The 13,827-nt window shown below is 44.9% G+C and overlaps 2 protein-coding genes across 24 annotated transcripts in view; both read right to left on the minus strand.

The window, feature by feature from the left end:
• Positions 1-3,838, minus strand: part of PXK (PX domain containing serine/threonine kinase like) — a 111,628-nt gene extending 107,790 nt beyond the window's left edge. For 11 of the 23 annotated variants that reach the window (XM_077858314.1, XM_077858332.1, XM_077858331.1 and 8 more), the window contains exon 1: positions 3,629-3,838. In XM_077858314.1, coding sequence (XP_077714440.1) covers positions 3,629-3,730 — 102 coding nt within the window. In that variant the 5' untranslated portion in view covers positions 3,731-3,838. The remainder of the gene's footprint in view (positions 1-3,628) is intronic. The other 12 variants (XM_077858313.1, XM_077858312.1, XM_077858311.1 and 9 more) reach the window with 3 other exon arrangements.
• Positions 3,839-12,147: 8,309 nt separating this feature from the next.
• HTD2 (hydroxyacyl-thioester dehydratase type 2) lies at positions 12,148-13,818 on the minus strand. Its single transcript, XM_077858349.1, has one exon. It carries the CDS (start codon positions 13,816-13,818, stop codon positions 13,300-13,302), a length of 519 nt encoding a protein of 172 aa, XP_077714475.1. The 3' UTR covers positions 12,148-13,299.
• Positions 13,819-13,827: the final 9 nt, after the last annotated feature.

A 13,827-nucleotide genomic window follows, 5' to 3' on the forward strand; every position in this document is an offset into this window, starting at 1 on the left:
CCTGCCTTTGGCCCAGGGCGCGATCCTGGAGACCCGGGATCGAATCCCACATCGGGCTCCCGGTGCATGGAGCCTGCTTCTCCCTCTGCCTGTGTCTCTGCCTCTCTCTCTCTGTGTGACTATCATAAATAAATAAATAAATAAATAAATAAATATTTAAAAAAAATAAAAATAAAATAAAATAAAATAAATAAAAAAATAAAATAAAATAAAATAAAATAAAATAAAATAAAATAAAATAAAATAAAATAAAATAAAATAAAATCATTCAAACCCCAGTCAAGAACCAAATCATCTAGCAGTCTGTGCCCTTTCTGCCAGTTTCCCAACCAAATATGCCTTTCTGGTGGTGACCTTGTGTTCCCTCCATCCTGGCTTCTGTATTTTCCAATTTACAAAATTTTTCCCTCCCCAGTCCATAAACTTTAAACCATATGTAACCTGAAATTTCCTGCTGTAAATTGTATTTCCCAAAGCTAAACAACCTTGATTGATAAATGGAAGGAACTATGGACAGAAAATAGCTATTCATAAGAACACTTGAACATGTTTAACCCTTTGTTGTTGTTTTTTTAACCCTTTGAATGTCATTTCACCAGGGAGTGAGTAGATGGAAGAAGAAATGCTCTTTACCAATACTTCATAAAGACTATTTCATTTGATCTTTGCAACAACCTTGGATGGCAGGCAGGCAGGCATTTACTACCCTATTTACAACATCAAACTACAACATCAAAAAGTTCATTTTTGGGATCCCTGGGTGGTGCAGCGGTTTGGCGCCTGCCTTTGGCCCAGGGCGCGATCCTGGAGACCCGGGGTCGAATCCCACGTCGGGCTCCCGGTGCATGGAGCCTGCTTCTCTTTCTCTCTCTCTCTGTGACTATCATAAATAAATAAAAATTTAAAAAAAAAGAAACTTTAAAAAAAAAAGTTCACTTTTTTGTGACTTGCTCAACCAATGTCTCAGACTAGCAAGTGTCTGCCCAAAACCGTGTTAACGTCTTGCTTCTTCCAACTCAAAGGCTGTCTACTGTATACTCTCTCTGTACGTTTCTATCCTACAGCCAAGGAGCAATTCCCAATTTTCAGCATTTCAAAGGGAGGACAGCCCTCTGACTTCTGGAACACCAACTCCCTTCAGCTAACAAGTAGGAAAGCCACCTTCAGTTTTACCAATAGAAAACAATGCTCTTTTCTTCCATATGCCACCATTAACAACTACTTTTTTCCGAAATAATTTCCAACAGTTCCTGTTTTAAAAGGACTTACTCATAAGAGGCTAATAATCCAGAAAGTCTGCATCAGCATATGATTTTCTCAATAAAGTTCAGGGCTGATGCAACATTTCCCAGTCTCCAATTCTACGGCTAAAATGACAAGAACATGGAACAGTCAAAAATTGCGCAAGACAATGCTACAGTGTTTTTACTCCACATCTGCCTCTGTGGGTCTCCGGTGAGTCACTGTCTTTTGTGATCAGTCATCATTCTAGGGACTCCCATTCTCTATTTTATTTCTTAAAGAAAAGTTCTGCAGTTAAAATGGAATCCTATTACATCTTTTACTATCTTGCTGAAGAGCTGACCCCTTAACTTAGCATCTCAGACGCCACGTTGTTCCAGTTTTCACCACTACCATTTTACACAAACAAAAAAGAGGCAAAGTAAGGTTGCAATTCATTTGCTTATTCATTTAACAAACACATATGAAATCCTATCAGACACTAGGGACTGGGACCCAAAATCAGGCAAGGGGCCCTCCTCTCAAAACGTGGTGGAGAGGAAAAACTAAAGAATTACAAGAATAAACTGATCTAGGTTAAGGTGGAAATGAGCACAGGGCTTGGCCATCATGGAATGCTTCCTGGAAGAAGTTCTCTGTGAGTGTTTATATGCATCTCTTACTTTCAGCACAAAATAAACCTAAAAGACTCAACCCCTCTCCCTGAAAGTTTGTAAGATTACTTGCCAAAAGTTAAGTCAAATATTGAATATAATAGCAGAATTTATTCTTGACTACCTGCCCTAAATTTCCACCTTTCACCCATACTCCTGTAGGCATACATTACAAATGGTAATACAATGACAGGGTACAAATTCTGTCCGACACAGCGCCTCTTCACAAGTCTGTAAAAAAGGATTAAAGAGATGCACGATGGGCAGCCCGGGTGGCTCAGCGGTTAGTGCCGCCTTCAGCTCAGGGCGTGATCCTGGAGACCTGGGATCGAGTCCCACGTCGGGCTCCCTGTATGGTGCCTGCTTCTGCCTCTGCCTGTGTCTCTGCCTCTCTTTCTGTGTCTCTCATGAATGAATAAATAAATAAAATCTTTAAAAAAAAAAAAGAGAGAGAGATGCACGATAAAATACCATGCACTTTAAAAAATATACAATCATTTCCCTAACTGGAAATGAACACTGTGAACAATCCAAACCCTGCAAAGCACGGCTGTGGGAAGAGGAAACTGAGGTTCAAAAAAGTCTCACTTTAATACAACAGGAATAAAAGATCTCTTTGAAGTCACCAGAACAGCTTGAACAGAAAGGAGAAACAGAAGGCTATTGTGGGGCTTTCGCCTCCAGAAGATGAACCCTAAACACACTGCAATGGTAAACAAACAAGCCTCTGAGCCGGAATCTGATTCTGTGACCTGACAAAACATTACGATTTAAGAAATCTCTCTCTCCCCCCATTCATTATTTCCCAAAGTCCCACTGGATGGCAGCTTTAGGGGTTCTGTTTTGCTGTTTTTTTGTTTTTGTTTTTGGGTTTTGGTTTTTTTTTTTTTTTAGTTGATGTTTTTGTTTTTCTTTCTTTTTTTTTTTTTAGTTGATGTTGTTTTGTTTTTCTTTCTCTCTCTCTCTCTTTTTTTTTTTTCTTTGCTGGTTCCTAGGTTTATTGCTTGTAAATGATAATGCACAGTGTTTTTTCAAAACAAAAAAACGGGGGGGGGGGGGGTTGTTCAGGCAAATGAAAACACTCCTGGGTTTAAAGACCCGCTAAAAGACAGTACACGCAACAGAAATGAACTCTGCCCGTGTTGACTAGGAGGACCTATTAGCCCTTTACGCTACTGCGGTGGACCCTAAATCCCGAGGGGTGCTACCCCTGCCCACCCGCAGCAGGTCGCGGGAGGGAAGGCGCGCGCCCGCACACCTGCGTCCCTCACCACCTCCCCGCGCGGGCCCGGCACCTGCCCAGCACCTGCCCAGCACCTGGGGCTGCCGACCCGGCCGCCTGCACGCCGCTGTCCCAACGAGAAGGCTCTCAAGTCACACTTCCATCGGGCCGGGCACTTGCCCGCATCGCCACCGCTCGGGTCCCCAGCTGGAGGCAGGGAGACTCCGCGGCCCCGGCGCCGAGGCTGACGGCGGACAGAGGCGGGCAGAGGCGGGCAGAGGCGGGCAGAGGCGGGCAGCGTCCCCCGGGCCGCCCGGGGCTGCCCCACTCCGCCGGCCCGAGGTGGGCCCGGGAATCCGGCCCCGCCCCGGGACCACCGCCACGCCCGCCTGCGCCCCCGGCCCGCGCTGGGCCGCCCGCCGCCCGCCCGCCGCAGCCCGCCCGCCGCCCGCCCGGGGCCCGGGGCCGCCCCTCCGCCCTCCGCCCTCCGCCCGCCCGGCGGGCCGCGCACCGTGTGCGACTGCAGGCTCTGGCTCGCCTCGATGGCTGCTGTCAGCGGCACCGTGTCGTCCAGCAGCACCTTGCGGGCCGGCGGCTTCTCCATGAAGGCCATCCCCGGACGCCCGTCCGCCAGCGCCTCGACTCCAGGGACAGGAACCGCGGGCGCCGACTCCCGCCGCCCGCCCGCCCGGCTCCGCCGCCGCCGCCGCCGCCGCTGTCAACACGCGCCGCCCCACGCGCTGTCGCCACCCGCCGCGCCCGCCGGGTCCTAGCGCCGGCCGCCCCGCCGCCGCTGTCAACACGGGCGCCCCTTCCCGCCGCCGCCGCCGCCGCCGCCGCCGCCGCCGCCGCCGCCTCCGCCTCCCGCGGGGTCCTAGCGCCACCCCGTCGCGGTCGCCGCTGCCTTGGACCCGCGTTTCCAAGCTCCTCGCAGCCGCCCGCAGGCAGGCCGGGTTCTCCTAACCCCCAGCCTCAGGCTCGGGGTCCTCATTTCCCAAAACAGGGCATCTTGAGCACAGCGGTCCAGGAACCCTCAAGCCCCAAGATGGCCACATAGCCTCGCAGCTGTTGGGCTTTTCGCCTTAGGCCCTCGAAGCTGGACTGCCGGACCGAGACCTCTCCAGCTGGACCCCTCCTCCCCAGGCCTCCTGGCCCAAGGGCCCTCAGACCCAGGCAAGGGGCCTTCGGGATGAGACCCTCAGTCCGAGCCCTGGAGACCCAGAAGCTCCCTACAACAAGCCTCTAGGATTCAGGTTTTACTGAACCTTTGATCCTGGCTTTTCAGACCCAAGAACTCAAGAGGTGGGCCTTCAGAATTGGACCCCACACAGTCCTTTGGACTCCGGGCCCCTCCGACTCGAGCTCTTCCAACTGGGGATCCTAAAAACTGGGCCTCCAGCTGGGACTCCATCCCCCACCCTTGGCCCCAGGCACGAGGCATTGTCAAAAAGAAAACCAAGAAACCCAAAATGGAGCCACTTAGGCTAGGCGACATCACCAAACCAGGGTTTACTAACTATGGTTCCAGCCTCCCCCATAAATGTAGTTTTAGGGACGCCTGGGTGGCTCAGCGGTTGAGCATCTGCCTTGGGCCCAGGGCGTGATCCTGGGGTGCTGGGATCGAGCCCTACATCAGGCTCCTTGCAAAGAGCCTGCTTCTCCCTCTGCCTAGGTCTCTGCCTCTGTGTTTCTCATGAATAAATAAATAAAATCTTTTAAGAAAATGTAGTTTTAACCGTCAGTCAGGAATTTTCTGACCAGCACCAGTGAGGTTATCTGACACACAGACTCTACCCATCCACCCCCCACCCCCACAAAAGGAAGATGAGGCAGTTTGCATAATTAGACCCCCTGCTCTTTCCCCTAAGGGAAAATGTCTTTGCCTGAAATAATCCTTTCTTTTGCTAATAACTTCCTTGCCTCACCCTCCTTCCTATAAAAACCTTACTTTTGGTAGGCTCCTCAGAGCTCCTTTCTGCTTGCTAGGCCGGATGCTGCCTGAACCATGAATCACTTAATAATGCCTATTAGAAGGTGGGGGGATGGGGTAACTGGGTGACAGGCATTAAGGAGGGCACAAGATGAGATGAGCACTGGGTGTTATATGTTGGCAAATTGAATTTAAATAATATATATATATTTATATTTTTTTTTTTAATTTTTTATTTTTATTTATTCATGACAGAGAGAGAGAGGCAGAGACACAGGCAGAGGGAGAAGCAGGCTCCATGCAGGGAGCTGGACATCGGACTCAATTCAGGGTCTCTCCAGGATCACGCCCTGGGCTGAAGGTGGCGCTAAACTGCTGGGCCACAGGGGCTGCCCAAATAAAATATTTTTTAAAATAATGTCTATTAGATCTTCAGATTTACTTGGCTGAATATTTTTAACAGCCTTCACCCCTGAGAACCTTCAACCAAGATGCTGCAGACTTGGGGATCATCAGCCCCACTGTACTGGCTCCGGGAACCTTAAGCACAGAGCCAGGGAACTTTGAGATCAACTTCTCAGCTCCAGGTTTGCCCCCACAGAATTTCTGAAACCAAGGCCACAATTCTGGCTCTCCCCTTGCCTCCCCAACCTCTTCCCCTACCTCACCCCGGCAATCCCACCCACACTGCTCTTTCCAATGGCTGCATCCCAGGACAGTGGAGTTAGACTTGGAATCAGATGACCAGGATCTCTGGGGCTCTGGTATTTATAGCTGTGTGGTCTTGAGTAAGTTACCCAAACTCTCTGAGCCCCAGCTCCCTATCAGCAAAATGGAGATACTAATACCTATATGGAAAGGTTGGGATGTGGAATACAGTAGGACAGGAAGGAGCTTGGCACATTTTTGCCCCACAATATTAGTTAACTTCCTTCCCCTACATTTCGCAGAATTTCACAGAACGCAGAATTTAAGAGTTTCTAACTCTTAAATTTGTCTCCCCTAATTTTCAACATTTCAAACAAGATAATAAAGTTTCTTGGTAACTCCCCCCACCTCCCTACCCCTTCCCACAATCACCACCACCACTATTAGACATGACAGCAAAGGCCTAATATCTAAAGAAAACCCTCTCCAAATCTTGAGCTTACAGAGATTGTTCAGCAAGTAGCCATGGCAGACTGACATGTGAAAAAGGAACTTCATGATTCTGTCCTAACCAGAATTCTTCCTGCATTCCATTTTGGTCTCTGAGTGTTTAAAAGCAGCAGTCTACAGACACCTAGGTGGGTCAGTGTTTGAATGTCTGCCTTTGGCTCAGGGTGTGATCCCAGGGTTCTGGGATCAAATCCCACATCACACTCCCCACAGGGAGTCTGCTTCTCCCTCTGCCTGTCTGCCTCTCTCTGTCTCTCATGAGTAAACAAATAACATTTTTAAAAATAAAATAAAATAAAAGCAGCAGTCTATTAAAACACAACCATATATCATTTAGAGATGATTCAACTTTTTGCTTCTTTTTTATTTTTTACTTTCTTTTTTTGCGGGGGGGAGGTGGGAGCAGAGGGAGAGGAGGAGAGAATCTTAAGCAGGATCCATGCCCAGTGCAGAGCCTGCCATAGAGCCTGATTCCACAATTCTGAGATCACAACCTGAGCCAAAATCAAGAATCAGGGGGCGTCTGGGTGGCTCAGTAGTTCAGCGTGTCTACCTTTGGTTCAGGTCGTCTTCCCAGAGTCCTGGGATCAAGTCCCACATCTAGCTCTTCACTCCCCCAGGGAAGCCTGCCTCCCTTTGCCTATGTCTCTCATGAATGGTTGGATAAAATCCTTTAAAGTAAAACAATATCAAGAGTCAGATGCTCAACCAACTGAACCACCTAGGCACCCCTCAACTTTCTTCTATTTTTTTAAAGCAAATGGATTATTTCATTGCCAGAATCACAGAAACCAAAATTCTACTTTAATCATTATTCCTGTCATGATGTGGACTGATCAAGACAAGGCTCTTCTCAAATAGTGCTGGTATTTCTGAAAGGCATTTATTCATTCAACAATAATTTACAAAATACTGATTGTGGGGGATCCCGGGGTGGCGCAGCGGGTTAGCGCCTGCCTTTGGCCCAGGGCGCGATCCTGGAGACCCGGGATCGAATCCCACATCGGGCTCTCGGTGCATGGAGCCTGCTTCTCCCTCTGCCTGTGTCTCTGCCTCTCTCTCTCTCTCTCTCTCTCTCTGTGACTATCATAAATAAATAAAAAAATTAAAAAAAAAAAAAAAAAAATACTGATTGTGTAATAGGTACTTACCTAGTGCTAGGAGCTGGGATTTGATAATACATATCAAGGGGTTTGAAAATATTCTCACCCAGTAATTACACCTTTAGGAGGGTATCCTAAGCAAATAATCAGAGATTAGTGCAAATAAATGGCATACAAGGATAAACCTCCAACAATAGGGAATTGGACAAAATCATGGACAATCACAAGAATATTTTGCAGTGATTCAAAATCAGATTATCAAAGGATATTTAATGATGTTGGGAAATGCACTTCATATAATAGTGAGTGGGGAAAAAAGCAATATGTGCATTTATATGATCCCATGTTTATATAGAACAAGGGAAAACATCAAAATATTGAGGGTCTCTTGGAATGAGATCATGATGCCTTTCATTTGTATGCTTTTCTGTATTTTCCAAAATGTCTCTAATGAAGATATTTTACTTGTATAATTATGAAAAAATAGTATACAATCAAGTTGCAAAGTTTGTAAAATAACAATCTTGTCTAAGTTTTCCTCACCAGGGAAAGGAAACTGAAAGCAAGAAATCAGATGTTTGATGGAATGAAGCCAAAGACTAACTCTCAATTAGACTGTCCCTTTCTCTGGAGATTCTTGCCTGAAGTAAGGCCCTCAGAATAAATACCACAGCGAACCTTATAATTTCATTTTCATCTGCCCAAATCAGTACCTTGTCAGCGAACCCCTGAGGATCCTGGATTTAACTGGATCTGTAGATCCTCTGGAGACCAGGCCCCAAACCCTGTGATAGCTTTTGAAGTAGCTTATGCGGTATGTGTGGGGAAACCCTCCCCAGGCCAGAGCTGATCTAGATCAAATTAGCTCTGCTTCCAGCCTCAGACCCAGCAGAAGCTAGTGAGTTATGCTTATTTTGTTTTTTGCCACATACACAACTCCTCAGGCTAACAAGGAAAAAAAAAAATTATATCCTAATATGTTGCCAAATGTTTCAATGGCCCACAGGTTGTTTAACAACTTGACATTGGGCCAGATTGAAGATAATGAAAATGCTTTAGTGAGGATGCTTCTAGACCTGGCAACTGCTCTACAAACCAAATCATAGAAGCTTGTGAAAAACTCAGTGCTTCCTAAGCAACATTGCCTCCCAACGGAAAATTATTTTATTTCTTCAAATATTCATGATGTGGACAGAAAACAAAATTTGATCAAATTCACATTTGATCATTTTTCTTTCCCTTTGATATTTGCCATTGCATCACAGAAGAATTTTGTCCAGTGTTTATAAGAAGGTCATATACAGCTAAAAGCCACCCTAGAAATTGATTGTGGCCTAGAAATTGACTGTTTGTGGGGTCTCCTATTAATCCTGTTCTATTTATGTAGTGTCAACATCAGTCTTGGGTTCTCTTAGGATTCTGAACTTGAATGGTTTGTTGTACTTGATTTTACCCCAACCCAAAATTTCTCTGAAGAGTTTGAGAATTCTTGTCTCTGCTGTGTTTGTAATCCAAATGAAGACAAGCCAAGAACAAAGAATGAAACATCTGGGACCTGGGAGATACTGAAGTGCACCCCAAGAGTAATTTCCCAGCACTCTCACTCTGCTCAGATAGAGCCAGTTAATAAATTATGCCAACACATGAAGCATTCAGAGTGGCACAGCTGCTCAGAGTGACAGTCAACCCTTGCTAGAGTATGTTTTAGTATAAAAACTTAATAGTTATAATTTAATAGCAATTTTCTTTGGGAGTAAATTGGTCTCTGAATCACACTCTAAGAACATAAAAGAAAAATGACTAATAATGCAGCACCAAATGAAAACCTGTGGTTACCTAAGAGGGTACCAGCCTGCATTTAGCAATTTCTTCCTTTTCTAGATGAATACGCAAGTCAGGTCCACAAGATGAATGGTGGCTGTGGTGAGGCTTTCTTCCTGCTGCTACTCAAGATTTGCTGCTCAGAGAAAGAAATGAGTGGCATCTCACTAATATGGAAATGTTTCTAATAGAATATAAAAATCTGTTAAGCAATTTTCCAGTACATTAGGCTGAAATTGCTTAAGATGGGTATATCTTTCTGTAGCAATCAAACATTACAAAAATTGCAGTCTTACAATGCCCCTATGTGGAAAGTGCTAGTACAGTTTGGCCTATTTTAGTACTTTTGTACTCACTTCCACCTATAAGCTAGTACAATCAAGGCCCCCTCTCAATTATCCTGGACACAATTTCCTAATTTGAGGGTCACCCATGCTTTCAACAGAAGAACTGCATTCTTTTTGGCATCTGCTACAGGGCTCAACATGAACACAACAACCAGCCAGTTTCTCTTCTAGCCAGCTGTTAAAGCATGAGTGGTTTGAGAATCTCTGAGTACAAATAAGAAGTCCTCATTTATAGAGCAGCATCCTTTCTTGTCTAATTTTGTATTCTTTTTATTGATTTATGGAGATCAAAGAATACCATGGCACTCAGGGACCCTTTACAAAATGAAAATGCTGATATTGAGAAGTTACTTTTGAATTACACTAAGTCAGTGACCAGCCAGATCTGACATTCCACCTTTCCCCACCATACTTGGCCTACACGTAACTTCTCACTTTTTAGAATAACCCTTTCAGTAATTCTGCTCTAAAGACAAATAATCACTGAATGTCAACTGAGATAAAGGGTAGGTGATGGTTATGGGTGGAAGCCATGAAGTAATAATATATAGTAAAATGCTACAACTGTAGCAGGGAGTAAGATCTAGCACATTCTGAATATGAATATAAAAAGAATTAAAAAAAAATTTTATAGGGGTGCGTGGGTGGCTCAGTGGTTGAACATCTGCCTTTGGCTCAGGCCATGATCCCGGAGTCCTGGGATCCAGCCCCGCATCAGGCTCCCCCTGCAGGAAGCCTGCTTCGCCTTCTGCCTGTGTTTCTGCCTCTCTCTGTCTCTCATGAATAAATAAACTCTTTTAAAAATAAATAAAAACTACAGTTTGCAAAATCTTAAAAAAAAAAGAAAGGATTTTATAGAATGGTTCTGAATACTGTAATGCTACATAACAAGATACTATTACAGAAACTGACAGTGCTTCAGTAATGAGAACGTTATAAGACCCACATGGAGATGGAAAAAAGAAATGCTCTGGAGCCAGGTGGGTCCCCATTTACATCCCAGCTCTACCACATACTAGTTGTACAGCCTTGGGCAAGTCACACAGCATGTCTATTTCCTTGCCTATAAAATGGGACATTAACTTTAATTCACAAAGTTTTCAAGGATTAGAGTTAATGTAGAAAACTGGCTCATTGGGCCAACTGGCTGACTCAGCTGGTTGAGCATGTGACTCTCAAATCTCAGGGCTCTAAATTTAAGCTCCACATTGGTGTAGAGACTACTTCAAAATAAATTTTTTTTTTTAAAGATTTTATTTATTCATGAGAGACACAACAGAGAGAGAGAGAGGCAGAGACACAAGCAGGCTCCATGCAGGGAGCCCGATGTGGGACCAGATCCCAGGACTCCAGGATCACGCCCTGGGCCGAAGGCAGGCATTAAACCGCTGAGCCACCCAGGGATCCCCTAAAAATAAAATTTTAAATAAAAAAAGAAAATGGAGCACCTGGATGGCTCAGTCAGCTAAGTGTCCAACTATGGTTTCAGCTTCAGCTCAGGTCATGATCTCAGGGTCACGAGATTGAGCCCTGCAATGGGCTCCATGCTCAGTGCAGAGTCTGTTAGATTTTTTTTTTTTTTAATTTTTTTTAAGATTTTATTTATTTATTCATGAGAGACACAGAGAGAGAGAGGCAGAGACGCAGGCAGAGGGAGAAGCAGGCTCCATGCAAAGAGCCGGACGTGGGACTTGATCCTGGATCTCCAGGATCATGCCCTGGGCTGAAGGCAAGCGCTAAACCACTGAGCCACCCAGGCTGCCCCTGTTAGATTTTTTTTTTAAGATTTTATTTATTCATGAGAGACACACACAGAGAGAGGCAGAGACGTAGGCAGGTGCTCAACCGCTGAGCCACCCAAGTGTCCTGAGTCTGTTAGATTCTCTCTCCTTCTCCCTCTGCCCCTCCTCCTACTCGCACTCTCTAAAATAATATCTTAAAAGGGGGGGGGAGGGAGATTGGCTCACAGACAGTGAAAAAATGGTAGCTACTAGTATTAATAATCACATTTATGGACCTACACTTCAAGAGTGCTACTAGTTCCAGAGGAGTTCTACAGGAAAAGGCAGTCTTGGCTTTGAGTCTGCAGTTTTTCAATATTGTATCAAAATTTTAGCTTCCATAGCCTTCCCCCTATAAATAAGTCTTCTTCTGGTGCACCTGAGCCCGCACAACTGCCCATCCTGAAACTTGTGAGAATGGCACTCTTGCTTCTCATACTGATTTTCGTATTTTCTTCTCACCATCACCAACTGGAGTATGGTACAATGTTAAACAGTTTAAAAATACTATTTATAGACATCACTGCCCTCTAGTGACTAGGATGATTTTTTTCTAATAATCTGCTTAATTTATTTCTTTGTTGTTTAAAAAAATAAATCTAATTACTGATCCACCAGGAGGAAAAACCTTTTCCCAGGAAATGGGGGCTGATCCCACCAATGACACTTGATCTATCTTCCTGATAAAAGCACCCAGCTGTAATCAGAACCACCATGTAAAGCCAGAGAGCAGATGTTCTGTTATAGATTACCTTGTGTTGGCTATGTTGGGGATGACCACTCAGTATGAACACATTAAGTGCATTTCCTCTTCAGTACCCAACTTTTTTTGTGGATACGGATTGATTTTTCGATACCTCTTGGTTCTTAAGAACTTGGCCTCTACAGGGTTCCTTATACTTTTTATTTAAAATATCTTTACAATTGGCATATGTATTATTTGTAAAGGGGAGAATCCAGTGTTTTCAAGGGAGAGAGAAAATAATCTGGATTAGTAAAATAGAAACTTCTCACTCAAACTCTATTTCAGGCTTAGATGACCAACATCATGAAAATTAGTCTGTTATGTTTAATTGTGAGCCAGTTTGCTTTAAACTCAGGAAAAACTGTAACTTCATCCACAGGGGAGAACGGTCGACAGCAGTTAACTACTTTACAGGTTGGACTTTGTGCTTAGCTATTAATACCTAGCCTCTCCAACAATCCTGTGTGGTAGGTGTTGTTATCCCTGTTTCATACATGAGATTGAGTTTACATGAATGAGTCCAAATGTGCATATAGCCCTTCTCCATGGAAAACCATGTGAAAGGCAAATGCCACTGAGGATGCAACAAGGTGCCTTTGTGGTGTGAGCAGTAACAAATTACAATAAACTCTGAGCCAGAAACTGCTGAACAACAGGCTCTAAGAACACTGCCTGGTAAAAGGTAGGTGCTCAAGATGGCCTGGCTTCTGTGGTTGCTTTCAATAATTAACTGCTAGTTATAAATTCAGCGATGAACTTATTCTGCCCAGAAGCAGGTTTGTATTATCAAAATGCAGATCTAACTAGACGTGAAATCTGAAAATTAGAACCTTCAGCTAAATAACCTTCCTGGTATTTTTTTCAATTTTAAAAACCTAGACAGGGCAGCCCTGGTGGCGCAGCGGTTTAGCGCCGCCTGCAGCCCAGGGTGTGATCCTGGAGACCCGGGATCGAGTCCCACATCAGGCTCCCTGCATGATGCCTGCTTCTCCCTCTGCCTGTGTCTCTGCCTCTCTCTAGCTGTGTCTCTATGAATAAATAAATAAAATCTTTAAAAAAAAAAAATAAATAAATAAAAGCCTAGACAGATGATGAATATACTCAAGTCTGTGTGAAGCATAAAGCCAAATCAGACAGTGAACCTTTGTACACCCAGCTCCTTGCTTCCACCCCCGCCCCCAACCGGGCTTTGAGGTCTACAAGGCATCCCCTGGTGAAAGGCAGCAATCCCTAACTTCCCCAGAGGCTCTTCACCAACAGTACCACTGGCACTTGAACATGCATCTTTGACCACGTTTCAGGATTTGGGAGTTTCTGGGACCATAACTTTAACCCAGCCTTCCATAACCGTCTTCTTACTTTCTGTTACAAAACATGACACTGCAATAACAGCAACAAACCTCTTCAGCTTTTTTACCTCTGCAGAAGCTAAGACAACTTCTCCAACATATAAAGGGGCTGGAAAGCTAATTTCCTGTGAAAGTAATACACAGCCTGGCCCTGGCATTTTAGTTCCCAGGAGTGCTGAAATAAGTCCATTGACCAAAACTCCATGTACAATTCTCTTTCCAAACTTGGTGTGTTTTGCAAAATCTTCGTTTAAATGCAAAGGATTGACATCCCCCGTTAATTCTGAGAAGGCAGCCACGTCCCTCTGCGTGAAGGCCCTGCTGAGTTCAGCGCGGTCTCCCACTCGGACGTGCATCTGCTCGATACATTGCCTGCTCAGCACTGGCTGGCTCGGGCAGATGCTCCTCTGAAGCCCACCCCACCACAGACGATGGCGGGAAATTACTGGGAACATCTTCAGCACCATCAAATTTCA

This window comes from Canis aureus, chromosome 19 (genome assembly GCF_053574225.1).
Source record: "Canis aureus isolate CA01 chromosome 19, VMU_Caureus_v.1.0, whole genome shotgun sequence".
Taxonomy (NCBI): Eukaryota; Metazoa; Chordata; class Mammalia; order Carnivora; family Canidae; genus Canis; species Canis aureus.

Excerpts from the sequence above, each read along its gene's own strand:
- HTD2 (XM_077858349.1), bottom strand. The coding sequence starts at position 13,818 with ATGGTGCTGAAGATGTTCCCAGTAATTTCCCGCCATCGTCTGTGGTGG.